Raw genomic sequence first — 22,121 nt, 5'->3', positions numbered from 1 at the left:
CACAATACCACACTAGGGGGTCCTGCTAATGGGGAAAGCTCATAAGGTTATTACTTAGCATCCTGGCTCCCCCACTTTAGTCTGATGCTCCCTCTGGGGTTGGGATACATTCGAATCTGGCTTCACAATTTACCTGCTATTCACGTATGAGCCTTTCGTACCTTTCCCCACATTTTTCTAATGTTAAATATCCCAAAGGGTCTAAGCACTAATTTATAAAATAGCAAATGGCACGTTCACAGTCACACTGAATATGGCTTTGAACCTGTATTTTCATGAACCTGTATTTTCATAGCCTGCTCCTGTCTAATCTGCTGCCAGGTGGTAGAGCACATTATTCCCCTCCGGGGAGAGGAGGCTCCTTCCTGCGCCCCACAGTATAATCCGTTACCTCTGCCACTCAGCCGGCGAAGATATAAATAAATGCGCTCGCCTGCCACGCAGGAAGGGGTCTTGGATAGCGTGCCCCTCCCATTTTGTCCTCCCCATTCATTGCCTGTGTCGCCAAGAACGTTTTCTGTCAAAGCTTATAAAGCAGCAAATCAAAAAGTACAGGGAAAGAAGAGGTTCTCAGCAGGTTGCAAATATCTTATCTCAGCCATTTAGACATTTGTCAGCTCAGTAACCCACAGGCAAGGCTTGGGGAAGAATTACTGGGATGTGACACAGCATGTGGGCTGGAGTTCAGGGGAAGTTACTGCCAAGGAGGTCTGGAAGAGGGGGAAGGCAGCCTGCGCCCCAGCTGAGGCAGGGAGGGAAAAGGATGGATTTGCAAAAATGGCAAATCATGAAGCTCTTACAAAAATTGCAGGGCACAAGCTGGATGGAGAAGGGCCCATATTCTGTATGTGAGATAATGGCATACTTAACATAACGGTGAGAATGAAGCTTTTTATGCCCTATCCTATCCCAGGTGTTCTATGTACTTAATGGAGAATTTAACAAATGTTTATTAAGATTGACTCTAGCCCTAGCCAGTTTTGCTCAGTGGATAGAGCATTGGCCCATGGACGGAGGGGTCCTGGGTTCGATTCTGGTCAAGGGCATATACCTCAGTTGCATGCTCAATCCCTTGCCCTGGTTGGGATATGGGTGGGAGGCAACCAATAGATGTGTCTCTCTCACATGGATGCTTCTCTCTCTTTGTCTCTAACCCTCTATTTCACTCTCTCTAAAAATCAATGGAAAAATATCCTCTGGTGAGGATTAGCGGCAAAAAAAAGTTTGACTCTAAACTGGTCAAAAAGGATTTATCTATTTAAAAAAAAATAAAAGACTACAAATTTTACACCTATTCGATTTCTCTAGATCAGGACTCAGCAAAAGAGGGGTATGAGCCAAGTCTAGCTTGATGCCTGCTTTTTTAAAATGAAGTTTTATTGAAACAGCTACACTCATTCATTTATATATTGTCTATGGCTGGCTGCCTTGGATTACAACAGGGATGATAAGTCTCTCAAAATCTAAAATATCTATTTTTTGGCCCTTTACAGAAAAAAGTTTGTCGACCTTTGCTCTACGTGATTGATCGAAAACCAAAACCAAAAACTGAATGCTTGGCAATATACTGCTGCCAGTTTTCATGATCTTGGAGTCAAAAGGGGTCTCTGTGATTAAAAGCTATGGTGGAAGCTGGACTCCACAGCAGAGGATCCTCAACATTGTCATGTTTTCCAGCCTAGGATCTGGCTTCAGGAAGCTCAGGACTAATCTCATTTATAATGAGACCCCTTATTGGGCAAGTTATACTTTCCTAGGAACGATTCTAAGAAAAGCAAATCTAGCTTTAAAAAGATGTTTTCTTTTTAACTGTGAATTTTAGTCCTTAGTAACGTCTTTTAAGGTTCTTTCCTGGCATAGAAAATTCAAGAGCTCCCAAAAGTGTTTTTGGTTTTTATTTATTTATTTATTTATTTTGCTCATAGTTTGAGATATATAATGCAAAGAAGTAAGACAAATAAAATAGCCCTGGCCAGTGTTGCTCAGTTGGTTAGGCATTCTCCCATGCACCGAAAGGTTGCTTGTTCGATTTCAGGTCATGGCACATGCCCAGGTTGTGGGCTCAATCCCTAGGAAGGGGAGTACAGGGGGCAGCCAATCGATGTTCTGCTCTCATATTGATGTTTTTCTCTCTCTTCTTCTCCCGTCTCCTCTTTCTAAAATATCAATAAAAATGTTTTTAAAAAAGGAAAATAAAAGAGGAGATAAACACATGAGTATGAAATGTCAAGAGCACACAGATGTCAGAAAGGGGATAAGAAATCCATCCTGTCAGAGACATGCTCACTTATTTTCTTGCTTCCTATTAGCTGTAGCATCTAAAACACTGTGCTCCAAGGAACATACTTATTTCTGAAATAGAGAAAATACAGCATCTTACCAGAGCTCTCACTAACAGCCCCTATTCTTAGAATCTTAACATCAGTTAGAGATAGCTGTTGTCTGATCATATGTTCTAAACAGGACTGCTAATGAGCAATGAGCTGGAAGCCCCCAGTGCACACATTATTACCTACGTGATGTCAAGAATGACTAGCCTCACATGAGAAATGTATTTATCCTAAATATTGAAACCATTCCACCACATAGAAAATAAGGGTAAGTCATTGCAACCATAGCTGTTTGCATAAATCAGAACTGAATGATTTCATAACCTTTGAGAGGCATGGTAACAGATTCATTTAATGAGTGTTTCCTGACCACTTAATATACTCAATACAGAAACTTTCATTATTATCAAAGAGGCAGGTAGCTACTTCATATGTATTGGCTAAGGGGGAGTAAGTTGTACATCATAAGAGATAGTATAACATAGGGACCAGTGTGTGAGCTCAGGGGCCAGATGGTTTGGGTTCAAATCCAGTTTCTTCTACTTCTTACTGTGTGACTTTGGACAATGGGTTTAGCTCCTTTGTGCCTTGGTTGACTCATTTTTAAAATGAAGATGATAATGATAGTCTCTCATAGGATTGCTATGTGGATTAAAGAAGTTAAAAATGTAAAGAATGTAGGACTAGACTTGACTATACTAAGTGCTCAATGAATATTTACTCAATGAAGGAAACAAGATGTTGCAGGGGCAAGCCTATAGGTGAAGGCCTAGGAATCACCTCAAAGGACTTTATTAAATACTAGTAGCCCAGTGCACTAAATTCATGCATGGGAGCAGGGTGTCCCTCAGCCCGGCCTGCACCCTCTCCCATCTGGGACATCCCTCTTGTAATCCAGGACAGCTGGCTCCTAACCGCTCAACTGCGTGCCTGCTTGATTGCCCCTAACCACTCTTCATGCCAGCCTGCTCGCCCCCAACTACCCTCCCACCGGCCTTCTCGCTCCCAACTGACCCCCACCAGCCTGCTTTCCCCCAACTGCCCCCCCCTGCCAGCCTGATCACCCCAATGTCCTCCTCTCCTGGCCTGATCACCCTTAACTGCCTCTGCCTCAGCCCTGCCACCATGGCTTTGTCTGGAAGGACATCCGGAAGGTCTCCTGGAAGGTCTCCCAGTCTAATTAGTATATTACCCTTTTATTAGTATAGATTATGTTTGGTGAAGGTTGACCACAGGGACAACTAAACCTGACACCAAATCAAGGTAAAGTGTTGCAAAGCCCAATTAGAAAATCTATTGTCAAATTGGAAGGGTTAATAAGGTCCAAAACATTCTTTTCAAGTCCCAGAACTCTCAAATTCATTCACAAAACAATAATTATCTAACAGTAAAATAATTTTTTCAAAAGCTGCAGTCATTTTCAGCAATACAATGGTTCCCATGCTGTTTTAAATGGTCACATACTAGTTTATGAGAAAATGTAGAAGTAAAGCGCATTGATATAGTTCACTGTGGAGTTGGTTCATTAACATACGTCAAATATTGTAACTAAATAAAGTTTATTATATTTTCAAAGTTATAAAAACATATGGATGGAGTAATGGAATCATGCTAAGATTATCATTATGTGCTAAGAAAGGCATCTCATAGCTTTTCCAAAGGTCAGAAAACAAAATTTGCAAACCTAAGAAATATTCTGTCCAGCTTCAGTTAACTAAAGGAGTAGTTGCAACTCTATTTTGAGGGGGAAAACATTGGTCAAAGCTCCAGAAATGAGCATATAATTGTTGAACAGTTTAGTGCTTTAATATGTGTTAAGCTTGATCCTCTGTGTATACAGCAATAGAAATAAACTGCATCCCTTTTCAAATAGGTTTGAATGTGATGCCAAAATATGTGACCTTGGAAAAGCAAGTTATTTGAGTTCCAATGTTCTCAACTGTAAGATGGCCACCAGAGTTTCCCCTTCGTAACAACTTAAAATGAAATTTAAATAAATACCATTTTGAATGCACCCATTGTGTTATCTGGACCAGTTCTATGCTAGAGCCAGCGCATGAAATTGATTGCTACATTTTTTAGCAACTTTTGCAAGTGGTTGCTAAACACAACCATTATGAAAAACTAAAATAGCTAAAATTATAATTAAATGCAGTATATTAAAAACAAAGGTGAAAAAGTTAAAATTCATTACTTCCTGATTATTTTACTACTACCTATGCTCTTGAGGTTATTGATGTGTATAGTATTTGTATGGTGAAAATACATAGAATTATGTACCAATTCTGAGTTTAGTGTTATCATATGTGTGACTTGCAATCAACCATGGTGGGAATGTTTCACACTATAGAAACATCACAAGTTTGGACTGTGTATGTCTGTGTATGTGCTAGTTCTTAACCTTTATTAGTAAACTGCTTTACCTGGCTCTTCTAGAATAACCCTCCCTCCAGCCTTTTCCACCTTCCTTCTCTTCCTTTCTTTATTAGAAAGTTCTTCTTAGTCCACAGAGCCCATTAATTTCCTCTTTGTTCTTCCCCTTTCTCTATGAGCAGCAAAAAGCTAACCCTGAAATGACTGAAATATCTCATCATAAAATCATCTACCTTAAAATGCTTTCTCTATTTTCAGATTAAAATATGGGCATTTTAATTTTAGGACCTATTTAAAAATCTTTAATCTATTAATCTATTTTATACTCTCTTGCTCAACCTTTATGAACAAGGAGGTGAAATCTTACAGAGATTCATTTTCATACTGTTAGTATCAAACAAATCAAATCATTCCAAGTTATGCAGCAAATTTCCTGGATAATCACAGGTATAATCCAGCATCTGGATAACTAATGTCGTTTTATTCCAAGATAATCAAACCTTATTCTCAGAACTAAAGCTATTGTATATGTCATGTTCTTTGGAAAGAGAAGAGAAGGAATTTAGGCCCAACTCAAGTGATGGTGCTTTAATTATTCCATGAATTAAAAAATAAAATATATATCATTTGACTTGGATCAAAAGATAATCTTACCTCGAAATATGCATGAGGTAGAACCAGTGAGTTAAAAAGGTTTTATCCCCCTTTGGATGCCTTGCCAAACACATTTATATTTTAGGTTAAATACATCAACATTAATGCATTTTATAATAAAAAATATTCAGATGTCCACAAATGCCTTACCAATTCAGGAACAGGCACTGCTCTATACAGCAGAAATGGTGTTGCTTCCTCACTAGCATTTTCTGAAAAAAATTGATCTGTCCCCGAAGAAAGGTTTAACTAGAAGATTGATAAGCTATGAAAAAAACTCTTTGAAAATTAGCTCTTACATGAAATCCCTTTAATAGTAAAACCATTTAATCATGCCAAAAAAAATCAACAAGGGTTTCTTATTGTGGATTGGGTGGTTGTTGGGCTATTATTGTTAGTAGTTTCCCACTGTAGGCTTTGCCTCCTTAGCTGGGTAAAAAGTGCAACTTATGACTTCCAGATGCAAACCACGGTTATCAGCCTCAAAATCAACTGGACATTTGTTTTGCTTCTTTGTGAAGTTCCCCAGGGGTAAGGTTAAAAGTAGAAACAATAAGGGAGTGAGAAATCAAGGGAGAGGATTTCAAATCACACGTTACAAACAGAGAACAGAATCACAGAACGATACAAAGACAGTGGACTCCAAGACGGGATGGCAAGACACACATGCTTGACTGCTGTGCAAGGAATAGCAAACACAGGAACCAAACCAGACAGAGATGCTGTAAGAGCAGCTCTTGGGGCTACTATGACCCAATGCAAATAATATTAAAAAATGAGAACCCATGGAATTATAACTACAAAAGAAAGTTACCCCCACAACTCATACACTGGACTTGCTGGGTTAGCCTGGATGTGTCACTGGATGAAACACAAGATGGCATCATTAAAGCCCATGCGTTGGTGATGGAGGCCATGGTTAGTTGATCAGCTACGAAATTGTCACTGCATGCCACACAATGATCCTGGGCTTGTCCAGAAATAAAAGATACAACAAATACTCTGTATCTGCAATAAAATTCTTTTTATGCCATCTGAAATTTGTGGAGAGGAGTGTGTTTTTTGTTTGTTGTTCCTGCATGTTTTTTTTTTTTTTTTTTTTTTTTTTTTGTATTTCCTGGCTTATTTGTCCTTTTAATTGTCATAAAGGGGAGAGTAAAGGCAAGTGGCCTGTGCAGATCTGGGGAAAAATAAAAAGGGAAAAGGGAGGAAATAAAAGGGAAAAATATACATTGGAGGAAGAAGAGGAAAACAGTATTTCATTCTTTTGTACACAACTTTCTTGGATTTTGTTGGGGTTTGTTTTGTTTAAGCATAAATACTGGAGGGATATGCTGAAGGGGAAAAATTCAAAATTAGGATGGCAAGAAAAGATTTTGTTGCCTTGTTTGATTTGTATATCTATATGTCTCTCAGTATTTAAAAAACAATGACTATAATTACTCTTAAAAGGATAGCAATGAGTTAAAAATAGCCATAATGACCAAAATACTAAATATGAATCAGAACAAAATAAAATAAGTTGAACCACCAAAAATTCATGCGGCACAAGATGAGGTGAAATAACAGAAAATGTTTTTGAAATATATACAAGGCATATATCTATTTATACATATATGCAAGGATATGCATATGTGGATAGATATATCTGTATAATTTTTCTCTCCACCCCTCTCAGGGATAACTGAAGTATGGAATCATCATTGTAATTATGATAAAGAAGAAAGCAAAACCTAAAGAAAAATTAACATGCATTGTTTACCAAGTTAAAACAGTATCATGCATGTTCATGTTGGCTGATGTAAGAATGATGGTGTGAATTTCTGTGTAAAACACATGGCTGATGGCAGGGGCTGTTGTTAATCTCTGTTTTTACATTAGTCTAATCTCATCTATACTGTGTCTACATATATATGAAGTAAGAGGCACTATAAATTTAGTATACACACATACAAATATATGTGTATATATATATATATATATCTATATATAGGTACACACAGTGCATACATAGGCTTAGGGGAAAAATATAGAACATGAAGCATACAAGAAAACCCATAAAAGCCTCTCTTTTAAAACCCAATCCCTCTTTATTTATTCATTTTTAGGGGGGATTTGCTTAATAATTTCATTAAGCTCATTTCTTATCAATTACTTGCACTGGCATTTGAAATCAGGAAGTTCTCATACATTTGGTTTGAAATTCAACAAGCCCATTCTTGAGCTATTACCTGAAAAGCCCTGACCCTAGACCACACTGTTATATGGGATTCAAAGAAAACTTTATGACTGAACTGTTCTAATTCTTCCACTGTAATCAATCAGAAATTCTGTGCCCCGAACCTAAGATACAAAAGAATGGTGTTTGGGGTTACTTGATTCTGTCCCTGGCTGGCATCATCTGTAATTGTTCTTGCCTGTCTATGAATGGGGTATGCTATTTGCTGAATTAAAGACCTATTTTTAGAGTTCTGATAGTGTCCTAGGAATTTCCAGTCATTGTCCACACTGTTTCTTCCCTTCCTATCCATTCTTTTCTTTTATTACCCTTACTTTTCTGTTTTCCCTAATAGACAATAAATTCATAGTAGTAATGAAAAATGTTTTATAAATAAGCAATTTATTAAACTTTCAAATGAAAGCATATATAATTTTTTCATTTATTATTTCTATTAGATTTGTTATTTTTGTTATGGAATCTATGATAATGGTTAATCCATGAGCCTGAGTAATGAATTACATAATTGTCTAACAACTACTTAGGACACTTTCTTATACTTATATTTCTATTATTACTCTGATTTTCAAAAAGATTTATCATTAGGAATTTAAAGGGCACATATTTGTTCCAATAGCTTAAAAATTAGTTTGGGTTGGGGTAGAGTTGGGTTATTAAAAAGTGATAAAATTTATCACTGAGTAGGTTAATGAGTGAAAACAGAAACTCTACCATTAATATTTGAAACATCATGTGGCAATGAACATACTCTATTAATTTATAGATCAGCAAAGGGAATTAAAGAATTAGGAGGATTTAGCCAAGACTTTATATGTGAGCAACTATTTGCTTTTGTATGCTTTATAAATATATTATAACTCAAATGTAAGAATGACTAATGTCTACTAATATCTTACATTAACAAATGTTACATCTACTTAAATTCTGCTTTCCAAAGCTAAATCATTTCTCAGACTAATTTATTGGAAGTGTTTTTAAGTGTCCCCGAGCTCTTCAAGGTGAAGTTCTGGACACTGTGATACTCAAACATCCCTATAGCATTTACTATTCTATACACCAAATAGCCACTCGACTAATAGCCACTTGACTAATAACATTTAAACATGATTCTCTTTACTAATCATGAGTTCCACCTGGAAATTTTTTTCTAAAATTAAAAAATAAAATAAACCTTTCTTTGTAATAAAAACATACAAGTTGCTAACTCTTCAAGCTTGCTGGAGACACTTATGTGTTTATAGAAAAACACACAAGATTACAAACATCATATTTAAAAAGCAATTTACTTTTTTTCACCCATGGATTCTGGAGAACAAGGCTCTATTTTTTTTTTGTCCTGTGCTAGAAAAGTATTATTGTCTTAACATTGCAGTGTCTTAACACTTCCCACAGTGTTCCAGCAAATAAAACCAGGAATGATTTGTTGAGTTTTTAAGCAATTCAGTGCCAGATTTTCATATTATAACTATTTCATTGGAGTATCTCAATCTGATAAAGATTAAGAATCCAGTTCCACCTGGAGAATACAAATTGGGGGATGCTGTTGGTGTTTCGCTAAATTTAAATTTCATCCACATTGGGTTGAGTATTATAGTGAAACTAACAAGAACACCAAATGCAAATGTAAGGACTATAGAGTTGAAGAGTAAAAATACATCTGAGAACCACTCTGGAAATAGTAATTATTTGGTGATCTCAGATTACTGCCATTAGTTAAACATTCCCATCAATCCAATCATTATAAAAGTTGTTTAGCACAGTACTCTTGACAATGGATGTGTTTCATTTTTACTTCCTTTTACTGTCTGCCCTCTGGTGGAAGTGCTGTCACTTGAAAAACCTGGTTAGCTGACAGCCAGAAAAACATAACCCTGGATGATTGCTGGATGAATCAATATAGTTGTTAATTATTGCCATGCCAATTTCTCAGGTGTTAAAGGGATTTCTTTTTATTTTTTCCTCTGCTCTGTGACTCCTGCCCCCAAGGACTTTTAGAGTTTGAGGCCATAAATATATAAAATTTAGGAAGTTAGCCCTAACCAGTTTGGCTTAGTGGATAGAGAGTTGGCCTGCGGACTCAAGGGTCCCAAGTTCGATTCCGGTCAAGGGCATGAACCTTGGTTGCGGGCACATCCCCAGTAGGGGGTGTGCAGGAGGCAGCTGATGATGCTTCTCTTTCATCGATGTTTCTAACTCTCTCTCCCTCTCCCTTCCTCTCTGTAAAACATCAATAAAATATATTTTAAAAAATTTAAGAAGTTAATCATTTCTAATTATAAAAAAGGCAATCTAGGAATGCATTTCTATTTCCAAAGATGGAAACACTGGGGATAGGAACAGAGGGGAGGGAGAGAGAAGAAAAAGAAAGTCAATGTCATCAATTACTCTTTATTTCAGAATTGATTTAGATCACAAAAGTGAACTTACTGAAGATCTTAATTGTTATTTGGCTTCCATAGTCTCATGAAAAAAATCCTATTTTCTAGTGGTTATTTGAATTCTCTCAAGCTCTCTATATTTTTGTTATTGTTGAATCTAGATATGTAAGAAGGACAATAAAATATAAGCTTACTGCACAATTTAATATCAATAAAGTATAGTTGGAAAGGAAAAATGTATATGCAAAGTCACAAATATAAAATATTTTTTTAAATGTGTACTTTAATAAGTATAAAGCATATAAACAATTAGGTAAGCTTGTGGAAAAGCTGACCAAGATGCATAAATTAAGAAATACAAGTGTCTATCTAAGTTTTCTATATTTCTTTTTTTTTACAGAATATTTATTAAAGTTGTTTAATGTATAATTTCTCATTAGTCATTTTGGAAGTCCTTTATTATAAGGACAATTCTTTTGTTTGATAAACAAACAGCAGCCACAGTCAGTGATTATTCAGGACCTTCACATTGGATATATTCAACTTCTTGAAACACAAGTTTCCTTCTATATTTCTGAGGTAATGTTTTTATTATTTCAGCAGTGTCTGGTGGACCCTGATGCATCAGCCAATCTGACGATTTACTTCCCTTAGAATGCTGAGAAATTAAAGAAGAGTTAGATGGTAGTCCTGCTGATCTCAAAACTTCTGATACATTAGGTTTAGGATTGTCTCTTCTGTTAGGGAACCTTATTAATGGAGTATGTGGCTTGACTACCTGCACAACCCTGCTAGCAAATGCCATCTTGCTGCCAATCATGACCCTAAGAAGGGTTAGCTTTCACAAATCTAAAATATTAAGTAGACATTGACTTCTTTTCTGTGAAACATTACCAACTTTTATAAATTAGGAAAGTTAAAATCCTGACCCTCAACTTTAGGTAGTTAAATAATGATTCAAATATTCTTCTGAATATTTTAATTTGATGCAGATGGTTTTATACTTTAAAGGCTCAATTCTGGGTTTTAAAAGCAAATATTAAGAATTTGTGATCTTACCTTTTAATCATTATAAATGATCTAGTTCCCTGGAGTAGAAGGGAAAGGGAAAGTAGAGAATTCTTTTTGCTGAACATATGTGGATTTGTTAGGGTGATGTTCACTTATATAAAATTATATATTTTAAATAATTCAGCAGGTTTTAATTATCTGATTAAGGGGAGATGAAGTCAGACATCTGACAAATCTCCAATTTGAATTTAAGATTATGAGGTACTTTGTGAGTCATACAGATTCAATTAATAAATACTAATTGAGCTTTTACTCTGTGTCTTATTGTCATGGTTTAGGACCTAAACCTAAACTTTAGGTGATTGTTGTTGTTTTTTAAAAACTCATTTACATATTTTTTCAGAGAAAATGTACAAAGAAAATTTGAGATCCATTGGATTTGCTATCATCAACCAAACTCCAAACACTTTTACGTTGTCTCTAAACATCATATAACTGAGCTACACCAAATCTGAGTGCCAAAGAGGGCTTTTGGTGTGAAAGACAGTTGCTTGCCTCTGACTCAAAATCAGCAGCTTTAAGACCAATTTTGATTTAAAGAAAATTAAGTGAGAAAACTAAGTAAGAAAGGCAATTGCTTGCCTCTGACTTAAAATCAGCAACTTTAAGACCAATTTTTATTTAAAGAAAATTAAGAAAACCAATTTCATTTAAAATGTGATGCCCACATGAAAATAAAAGTTGTTGGATTAGCATATACTAAACTGCCCGAATTTATGAAGAGCAAGAGCTTCTAATGGATCCCAATCAGAAAAGAACTTTTAGAAGCTAAATGCCTTATAACTGAGGTAGCTAGAAAATCATAAACTTGCTAATACAGTGAGAGAAGACAAGGTAATGTTAAGTAAAATTGAACAAGGCCTGGGTAATTAGCCAAATTTAGTGTATTTCCATCAAATATTGAGCATGGCAAAGAGTAACATTTTAGAAACTGAGGTAGTGAATTAGGTTGTTTAAAGCCAGAATGAAATTGTAATCTCATTATTTATATGGAATTTCAAGATTAGCTATGTCAAAATTATGTAACTGTCATCATTACCCGTTGCTGCATGGGCAATAAATAAATCCTTCTCTCTAGGTAGTGCAAGAACTAGCCCCAGAAACAACTGTTTAATTGTTTCTGTATTTTAATCTCCTTTTTTTGAAAAATGTGAAGGATATAGAAATATTTCCCATATAATACCAAAAAGGGCTTGATAAATCTATGCTCTGTAACCTTCATCAGTGTTAATCTGGTCCCAGAGCAAAACTTGTGCATCAATAGGAATATCTACCCACTTCCTCTAAGGAATATGCCTCTGACAAATTTCCCTCTGTATCTGAATCACTTACCAGGAGTACTTTATGGAGTAAATAAAATTAGAAAGAAGAAATGCTCATCCTTCAAATGTGATGAGTTGAATGATCCCAGGCAAGGGAAATCAATAGCTGTGTCTTAGAGCACATGTTAGCTGCTTCAGGGTTGGCATCCTGTCACCTGATTTATTTATATAACCTTCCCCTACTCCCTTGCAGAACAGAACAGATTGTTTAAAACCTGCTTTAATCCCCCACGCACCCCATGTAATTATATTACTAAAGAAAATACTGGCATTGAATTCTGTCCTCTGCCTTTGAATCAGCAGAAACACGTGTGCAACCACTAAAACTCCAATGGACTTAGTTTGCTGCCACTCAAGTTTGGAGCTGTTCATGTTCAATATCAAATGGCAACATATAATTACACCCAGGAGCTGTAAAAGTTGTGAATCTGAGATCTGGAAAAGCCCCCTGAGTTATTAGGGAGGTTGCTAAGGAGATGACTATGTGGGGTGGGGGAGGAAGAAGGGGGAGATGGCAGTAATATTTCAAAATGACCAAGCCTTAATTTTTATAGGAAGACTTAAAATCTAAAGATTTGAGAAAGATGTTTGTGTATGTATATGTATATAAGTATCACTGCTATAAAAGCAAGAAAACCAGAGAAAGAATAAACAGGAGTAAAGTCTAGGTAACTATTGACCATGGAATCAGTTAATATGGGGATCTTGCCATATTCATATGTGAATCCCTAATACCTAGTACATGCCTAACGTACACAAAAGCTATATGTTGGAGAAGTCATTTAAGTGGTAAAGCTCCTTGTTCTCTTTTCCCCGACAGTTCATTTATGAGAATTATTAGAACAGGAAGGACTCAAATGTAGAGATGCATTGTATCCTTCCTAAGTGCTAAGAAATGTTTATTAAATGAATGACTGAATGAATTAATTAATAAGCACTTGGTGTTCAAGTTCCAGTATAGATTAAGTGCATCTGCCCCTTTTTATTGTATTTTAGTATAGTTGATGTACAATATTATATTAGTTATATTAGTTTCAGGTGTACGCTATAGTGATTTGACATTTTTATACCTTACGATGTGATCACCTTAGTAATTCTAGGAAACATCTATCATTCTTCAGACTTATCACAATATTATTGACTATATTCCCCATCACCTTTTTTCACCCATTCCCTACCCCTCTCCCCGCTTGTCAACCATTTCCTTGGTCTATGTTTCTATAAGTCTGTGTTTGTTTTGATTTGTTTGTTTGTTTGGTTGATTTGGTGTTAGATTCCACAGATAAGTGAAACTATATGGTATATTTCTTTCTCTGTCTGACTTACTTCCCTGACATTAATAACATCTAGAGTTAAAACCTCACTTAATACATTGAGATAATTACACAATAATTTGAAAAAATTATTACACAATAATTTGAAAAAAATCTGACTAACCAGGTCACAGTTACTTTTATTCCACACAAAAGGGAACAGATCACACTCTAAAGTGAAAAGGCCCCACATAGTGTTATGTCTCTAAGTCATGCTAAGGAGAGGCACCTACAGAACTTCCTGGATCCAAAGCCACTTGCAAGTCACCAGCAGTCAGGCTTCCACAAAATGTGAAAACTTGTAAATCATTTTGGGGTAACAGGTATATTTTTGCTTCTGCTATATTATTTATTCATGAAGCTTAAATTTCTCTAGAATTAGCAAAATAAAATGTTTACTGGCTTGCCTTTTTTTTTTTAAGGAAAGGGGAAAAAATTAAAGCAACCCAAAGAATCAATTAGAAAATTCTATTTATTTCTCTTAGCTTTTTCAGAAATAAGATCTTAACCCAACTCCAGCTTTTAATTCTTTTAAACATACACAGAAATTCGATGATATCTGTTCTCTATTATATATATAAATGTTTAACTTAGAGCAAGTCTCAAAACAGATGACTTGGGAAAGTTGATAGGAAATAGTCAGGGACTACAGTTACCTGCTGGACATTATATCATATAAAACTCACTCTAAAGAAAAGCCATAAAACATCAAAATGTATCTGGGTGCAAATGGGGAACACACAGAAGCTCCTAATTGCCAAAGTCCTCTGGACTTCAGCACAGCGAATACATTTTGAAGCATCTCAGCCGTTGACATGGCATCACTCGGTACTAATTTTGTGTTTGCTCTATTGCTGCACAAATTATCTAAACACCCAATGAACAAAATTAGTATAAATATAATACCATGTGAACTGCTGTTGAAATCCCATGAAAAATGTCTTTGTTTTTTGGTTTTATTTTGTTTGCCACTTAAGCTCAGAACAATTCATGAGGTTTAAATGATCATTACAGCTCCACTTTGGGTTGATAATTTTTTGATGTCATCCCACTATAGGCCTCTTCATGCCCTTACCCCACCCTGTCAATTTCATAGCTGCCACTGGCTGCTATGCATTTGCTGTTCCCAGGGTCAATCTGGGTGTTTGATTGCTCAAAGTTAGGTTGAATACCATGGATTTTTCTTTATCAAGGAACTGACTTTAAATTTCCCTGGGACCTTGTTACTCCTTCCATGGGATTTGATGCTTTAGATTACACATTAATATTTATATATGTATGCTTATACATATATAGATATGGGAAATACACACATTAACACACTATAATATCTATACAACACATGTCTATTCACATATAAGTATGTATTGTTTTTTGCAAATGAAAAAATAAAGCAAGCAAAACAAGACTGACCTAACCTACCTGTACTCGGTTCACATTCAACAAAGTCTTCATCATCGCTTGAACATTCAGCAGATGATACAAGGTCATCTGATGTTGGCTGTGCATGTAAAAAAAATAAGGGGTAGGGGAAGAGAGAGGAGAGAGAGATAAGGAAACCAATGAACAAAAGCATAGACAACTTATGGTGTCCTGCCTCCATCATTATTACTGTTTCCCTTCTCTAAGAGGGCACACTGTAGGATGCAGAATTTTTAACTGCCCTGTAGCTGTGAATGCCTCTGGACCTGGACAATCTGTGTGGGTCTTACGCGAAGCTGAGTGACCCAAAGTGGTTCTAGGAGACTCATCCCTAGCCCACGAAATCACATGGTGCAGCCTGACTCTATTCTGACTTTAGTTTCAATTTTGAGAATCAGAGGGGCAGGAAACGGGTTATTGCAAAGGGTGGGCAATACAAGAGTACAAGACAGCCCAGAAATGCCCTGCAGCTTTAAGAGGGTTTCAAATGCATATGGTGTGTGGTATCGAGTGTATGATTTGGTGGTTGTGAATCGATAGGCAGGTATAATTAATGGACATTGTGGAATGCAGTCTGTTCAGGAACAGGATAAAGGCTACCCTAGCTAGCAGCAATGTCTTTGTGTAATTGGTGCAATTAGCTGAATTAGTAATGTGGACCAGCAGAGAGATACCAACGAGAGTCTCTCAACACAGGTAAGGCTGATTCTGGAGAAAAAAATCTCTTGTCGCAATAATAGTAATTCAACTTGAGACCATTTGTTTTTCTATTGGATCCCAGAGAAACTCCCTGATTGCAGGGAATCTGCTGGGAGAGATATAGGGGCTGTGGGTATGGCCAGTTAAGAAGGACCCTTGCTGCATAATAGATGAGAAGACTGCTTTGTGTGCCTGGTACATGCATAAGAAATCCTGTTGAGTTAATTAACTAATCTATACATCTTACATAAAGAAACACATTTTTGTCCTATTATGTACATAAGGGCAATATACAAAAAGAGTATATACTGGTTTGCTGGTCTTATTCCTAATGCACTGAAGTCTGAATCCATATTCAAGAGCAAAAGCAATTATAAGCTAGATGCTGTGTAAGACTTGTATACATATTTATTAATTATAGTTATTATTAATCAACATAATTTTTACAACAATTCTTTGGGACAGGTGTAATTATCATACTTTTAAAGAGAACTGAAGTTCAAAGAGATTAAGTAAGTTTCTGAGGGACACACAGCTAGTAAGAAATATAGTGAGGATTTGAATAGATAAATCTTATTCAAAGTCTTCATTTGTGGCCCACATGGGTTTCTAAATACTCTTTCTTACATGATGTTATGCACTGAATTGTGTCCCCTTAAATTCCTATGTCCCAACACCTCAGAATGTAACTGATATTTGGAGGTTAGGTCTTTAAAGAGGTAATAAAGTTAAAATGAGGTTATTAGGGTAAGCCTAATCCAATATGACAAGTGCCCTTATCAAAAGATGAGACTAGGACACAGACACACCAAAAGGGATAACAATGTAAAGGCACAAGGAGAAGACAGCCATCTACAAGCCAAGGACAGAGCCCCCCGCCCCCCCCAAAAAAAAAGCAAAAACAAAAAAAGTAACTCAGCTGATACTGTGAACTTGGACTTTTAGCTTCTAGAACTATGAGAAAATAAATTTCTGTTGTTTAAGCCACCCAGTCTGAGGTACTTTTGTTATGGCAGTTCTAGCAACCAAATACACATGACAACCCATATGCTTCGTATTCCCAGACAACACCCTTTTGGAAATAGACACACTAGGCATAAAATTATTGGGCACAGCAATGAACAGTAGAAAAACCACATTAGGTCATTGATTTCACTTAACTGACGGTGGCAGAGAGGTGCCTTAACCCACCTCTTTATTCTACATCTGACAGGCAGATACTTCTACCTCTGCTCTTCCTTAAAGTTTATAGAAGGATAATTTTCAAACATACTTTTTTTGTTTCCAATTAGACGCTACTGAAGTGTGCATTTCATTTCCAGCAACTGATGCTGTCAGTTGTGTCCTGGAGCCCCATTTTTCCTTTAGAGAAATGGCCAGTTTACTCCCCTGGAGGTTCCTGCTGGCATGGGGCCTCATGCAGGTCCAGTCTGGGGTATTTAGGCAAGGGAGATGGCAAGGGAATAAATGCTAACTGTACACATGCAGAAGGCAATTATAAGAGGCAAACACTATTTTCGGAAGGGCCACAATCACTATTAGATCTTTCTAAAGGATGCATTATCTCCAGGGATGATACCTCCCCCAAGGCAGCAATGATTGTTTTGGGTGGAGGGAGCAGATCTTAGATATAACAAGGGTTTATGACCTACCAACAGCCCATAGTACTTAAATAAATATACAGTATATCTGTGGCATTAAAATTTTATAAGATAAGGGCAATTAGGAAAAAAAAAAGTCTCAAAAAAACTCCGTAGAGGGTGGTAATGAAAAAGTGTTTGAGAATACACTGCTACAGTATAATCAATTGGAAATTAATTGTTGGTGACTTAATTATAAAGAACTTACAAAATGGCCCATATACTGCTTAACTAGCTTTGGTCCCTAGAAATAAGTAAAACCTGGTGAGTTAATGAAAATCTAGTGAGCTCATCTCAAGAACAGAAGGCCAGGTTATAAAAAGGTCATTGAGCAGTGTATGGAAACAATGCATGATTCCAACAGAAACCAAACAAACAAACAAATAAAACAACTCCACAATAAACATTAAGATAATATTAGTAGAATCTTCACCTTAATTCTAAGAAATTTATCTTAATTTTTATTGGCCAAAGAAATGATGTTTTGTTTTGTTTTTCCCCAAGAAAAGTACTAGACTTTGAGATTGAAAGAATATTTATTATTTTCTTCTCCCTTCTCCACCTCCTAATACTACACAAGTTTTCTCCTCTATGGTTTGGATGACATTGTACATAGCTACATTCTCCTTCCCCATTACCATCTCAACTTCTGTCCCCAAAATTGGCCCCTATCCCCCCATGTAGACCCCATACATATGTTCTTCCATGTTCTTGCTCCCTTTCTCTCCAGTTCACTGTCTCTGGGCCCCACTTCCCAGAGATTTGTTTTCTGCTGGTCTTTTCTATGAATATGGATAAATGCAACATTTCTCCCAGGCAAGAGAGGCACATTTACCAGCAGTTCTGATAAATGGGGCTAGACTTGAAGGTTAAATGAGAGGCAGACTATTAGATGGTGGTAAGAGCAAGCCTGACTTTCTACTACACTTTCAGTTGGTAATCTGGGGAATCAAGTTATTTCCCTCTCCAACCCTCAATTTTTTTTCATCTGTAAGTTGGGATAAACAGAGAGTTTCATTATTGTTTGGGTATTGATTTAAATGTAATGTTTAAAAGTGAAGCTCTAGCCTGATTGGTGTGTCAGTGGGTGAGCGTTGATCCATGAACCAGGAGGTAGAAGTTAGATTCCCGGTTAGGGCACATGCCGGGGTTTCAGGCTCGATTCCCAGTAGGGGGCATTCAGAAGGCAGCCGATCAATGATTCTCATCATTGATGTTTCTATCTCTCCTTCTCCCTTCCTCTCTCTGAAATATATAAAAACATATATATTTTTTAAGTGAAGCTTTATTCCTGGCATATGGTACATGCTCAAGGAATACTAGCTAAAACTAACTCCATCAATCAATAGATCAATAAATAAAAACAATGCATCTGCCATGAGGAGTGATAAAAAAATATATACTCATGAAGATGCTAAGAGAGCTAGATAAATAATTGAAATTTGATTTGTTTCCAATGGCTCTATATCAAGACATTCGGTGTAGGTCTTAGGTGAATTCAGCCCCTCCTGTTGTCCCTCAAACTTCATCATCACTATTTACAGCCCCAGCCAATGAGACTCTCAAAACAATTACACACATCTCACCCCCTCCTTTACCAACATCACTATAACCAATGTTTGTTTATCTGGAGAAGCTGGCTCCCAATAAGACCATGCAGGCCCAGCTCACTGCAGTTTCAAAAAAAACTCATTCTGTCAGGAGCAGCAAACTTTGGTTTGCAAAGGACTCGGGGCTAAGAATATTATATTTAAGGATTTATTATTTATTTATTTTCGAATTTTGTTCCTGTCACGTAAAAAGCTCAACAAGTACAAACCGAGGTTTTGGGATATGCACTTAGGATCATATCCAAAAGTAATGACAAGTTGATTCAAAATTACCCAGGGAATACCCCCGGCCTTCCTTTAGTGCCTTTTAGTATTCTTATCTGTGCCCTTCCTCAAACATAAGTAAATGCAGGCTCTGACCCTGAACCTTGGAATAAAAGGCATACTTCTTTGATTATTGGTTCCCATGGCTGGTATATGGCTGGTATAATATTGCAGATACACAACGACTTGGGATACAACTACTACGAGTAGAACAGAACTACAGACTTTGTCTTTAAATAAGATCCCATTTCTAGGAATATATCCTAATAATCCCCAAATTCCAATCAGAAACAATGTATGCACCCCTATGTTCATAGCAGCATTATTTATAATAGCTAAGATTTAGAAACAGCCCAAGTGCCCATCAGTAGATGAATGGATAAAAAAAAAAAACAAAAAAAAACTGTGGGACATTTACACTATGGAATACTATGCAGCTGTAAAAAAGAAGGATCTCTTATCCTTTTGGACTGCATGGATGGGCCTGGAAAATATTATGCTAAGTAAAATAAGCTAAACTGAAAAAGACATGTGATCTCACTTATTTGTGGAATCTAATGAGCAAAATGAATTGACCAACAAAATAGGACCCGAAGCAGAGCGGCCTAGAATAGATTGACATACTTTGATGTGGGGTTGGCAGATGAGAAGAGATAAACCAAAGAACTTATATACTCACTAGAGACCCAGTGCATGGATTCATACACCGGTGGGATCTCTTGGTGTGGCCTGTGGTGATTGGGTTGAAACCACCTCTCCGACATCCCCTGAGGGGTTCCAGATTGCAAGAGGGCAGTTCTCGGGCGACGCACCCTGGAATCAGGCTCCCTCACCTCTGGTTCTGGGTGCGTCACCAGAGAACTGCAGCTGCCAAGTCACCACAGCTCTGTAGTTCCTGAACTGAGCATCTGCCCCTTGGTGGTCAGTGGGCATCATAGCTACCAGTCAGAGTGTCTGCCCCGTGGTGGTCATTGCACGTCATAGCTACCAGTCAGCTGGTCGGCCAGTCACTTAGATTTTTATATAGACTAGTGGCTCAGTGCACGAAATTCGTGCACGGGGGGGGGGGGGGGCGGGTTTCCCTCAGCCCAGCCTGCACCCTCTCCAATTGGGGACCCCTTGGGATTGGGCCTAAACCAACAGTCAGACATCCCTCTCACAATCTGGGACTGCTGGCTCCTAACCGCTCATCTGCCTGCCTGCCTGATCACCTCTAACTGCCTCTGCCTGCCTGCCTGATTGCCCCTAACCCCTCTGCCTGCATGCCTGATTGCCCCTGAGTGCCCTCCCCTGCTGGCCTGATCTTGCCCCCAACTTCCCTCCCCAGCTGGCCTGATCTCATCCCCAACTGCCCTGCCCTGCCGGTCTGATTGCCCCTAACTCCCTGCCGGCCTGATCATCCCTAACTGCCTCTGCCTGCCTGATCACCCCCAACTGCCCTCCCTTCCTGGCCTGATCTCGCCCCCAACTGCCCTCCTCTGCCGGTCTGATTGCCCCTAACCCCCTGCTGGCCTCATCACCCCTAACTGCCTCTGCCTTGGCCCCCACCACCATGGCTTTGTCTGCAAGGAAGTTGGACATCTGGAAGATGACCAGTCGACCTGGTCTAATTTGCATATTACCCTTTTATTAGTATAGATTATATAAGGTAGGATTGCTTAAATTGGGGGGAAAGCCTTTTTCATCAGGAGGAGATACTCTTGGCAGACAAAAATACATAATACCTATACCTGGTATGATAGCCAGCCATAAGCACTATACTGCTAAACCGGTCATTAAAAAATTGAACCACTTTCTTACACCTTACACCAAACAGCTGTTGCCCTTAAAACTCCTCCTCAGCCCCCATTTTAGGTTCTGCCTTCTCAGTTCACCCAGATTAGGTTCTGATTGGTCAGTTTCTATGCCAGTCAGCGTCAAAAGCTCCACCTCCTAGGCTGCCATTGGCTCCTCACAGTTCACCCAGATTAGGTTCTGATTGGTCAGTTTCTATGCCAGTCAGCATCAAAAGCTTCACCTCCTAGGCAGCCATTGGATCCTTGCACTTCACCCAGATTTGGTTCTGATTGGTTGGTTTCTATGACAGTCAGTGTCTCCGGGCCTATCTCTGGGCCTGATCAGAGAGGCGGGGCTGATCAACAGCCCCCTCCACGACCACTGGCATCGCCCAGAGAAAAAGAGAGGCAAGGGCTGATCAACAGCTGCCACAGAGGCTGCAGATCAGACCCTGCTTCTCTCTCCGGGCCTGATCCACAGCCCCCTCAGCAGTCAGTGCTGGGTTGCTGCAGTGACCCAGCACTGACTGCAGGACTGACTTCCATTGTTTGGTCATCTGTTCAGTCTTTTTGGATGTTACGGACCCTGGATCTTTATATATATAGTCTAGAGGCTCAGTGCACACGAAATTGTGCATGGTTAGGGTCCCTAGGCCTAGCCTGGCCTCTGTCACTGGCCTCTGCCACCCTGCGACACTATGTGACACTCCCCACCCCAGGACACTCTGCAATGCTTGTGGCCCCTCGACTGCTCCGTGAGGCTCCCCTCCACCCCACCACTGCTCCATGAGGCTCCCTCACCCCGCCACTGCTCTATGAGGCTCCTCCCACCCTGCCATGCTCTGTTAAATTCTCCCTGCCCCACGACTGCTCCACAAGGATCCCCCCCGCCCCTTGACTGCTCTGTGAAACTCCCCTCCACCCTGCAACTGCTACACAACCACCACCACCCCCACCCCTCAACTGCTTCATGAAGCTTGCTGCCACCCCGTGAAGCTCACTACTGGACACTCTGCGAAACTATCCCTGCC

At 38.3% G+C, this 22,121-nt stretch overlaps 2 protein-coding genes across 19 annotated transcripts in view; both read right to left on the bottom strand.

Moving 5' to 3' along the window:
* NRXN3 (neurexin 3) overlaps nucleotides 1-22,121 on the bottom strand; it is a gene marked incomplete at both ends in the record, with an annotated part of 1,469,510 nt that overhangs the window by 31,562 nt on the left and 1,415,827 nt on the right. For 13 of the 18 annotated variants that reach the window (XM_079767585.1, XM_079767570.1, XM_079767583.1 and 10 more), the window contains one exon: nucleotides 15,103-15,181. In XM_079767585.1, the coding sequence (XP_079623711.1) occupies nucleotides 15,103-15,181 (79 nt within the window). Of the gene's footprint in view, nucleotides 1-15,093; nucleotides 15,182-22,121 lie in introns of all 18 variants that reach the window. The other 5 variants (XM_079767587.1, XM_079767571.1, XM_079767573.1 and 2 more) reach the window with 1 other exon arrangement.
* LOC307097472 (alpha-ketoglutarate dehydrogenase component 4-like) lies at nucleotides 10,486-10,794 on the bottom strand (the record flags this gene model as incomplete). Its single annotated transcript, XM_079767588.1, has 1 exon — nucleotides 10,486-10,794. One exon carries the CDS (start codon nucleotides 10,792-10,794, stop codon nucleotides 10,486-10,488), a length of 309 nt encoding a protein of 102 aa, XP_079623714.1.

Source organism: Cnephaeus nilssonii (assembly GCF_951640355.1).
Source record: "Cnephaeus nilssonii genome assembly, chromosome: 4".
Taxonomy (NCBI): domain Eukaryota; kingdom Metazoa; phylum Chordata; class Mammalia; order Chiroptera; family Vespertilionidae; genus Cnephaeus; species Cnephaeus nilssonii.
The sequence above is the reverse complement of the archived record's forward strand: the minus strand, read 5'-3'. Positions and strand labels throughout refer to the sequence as shown.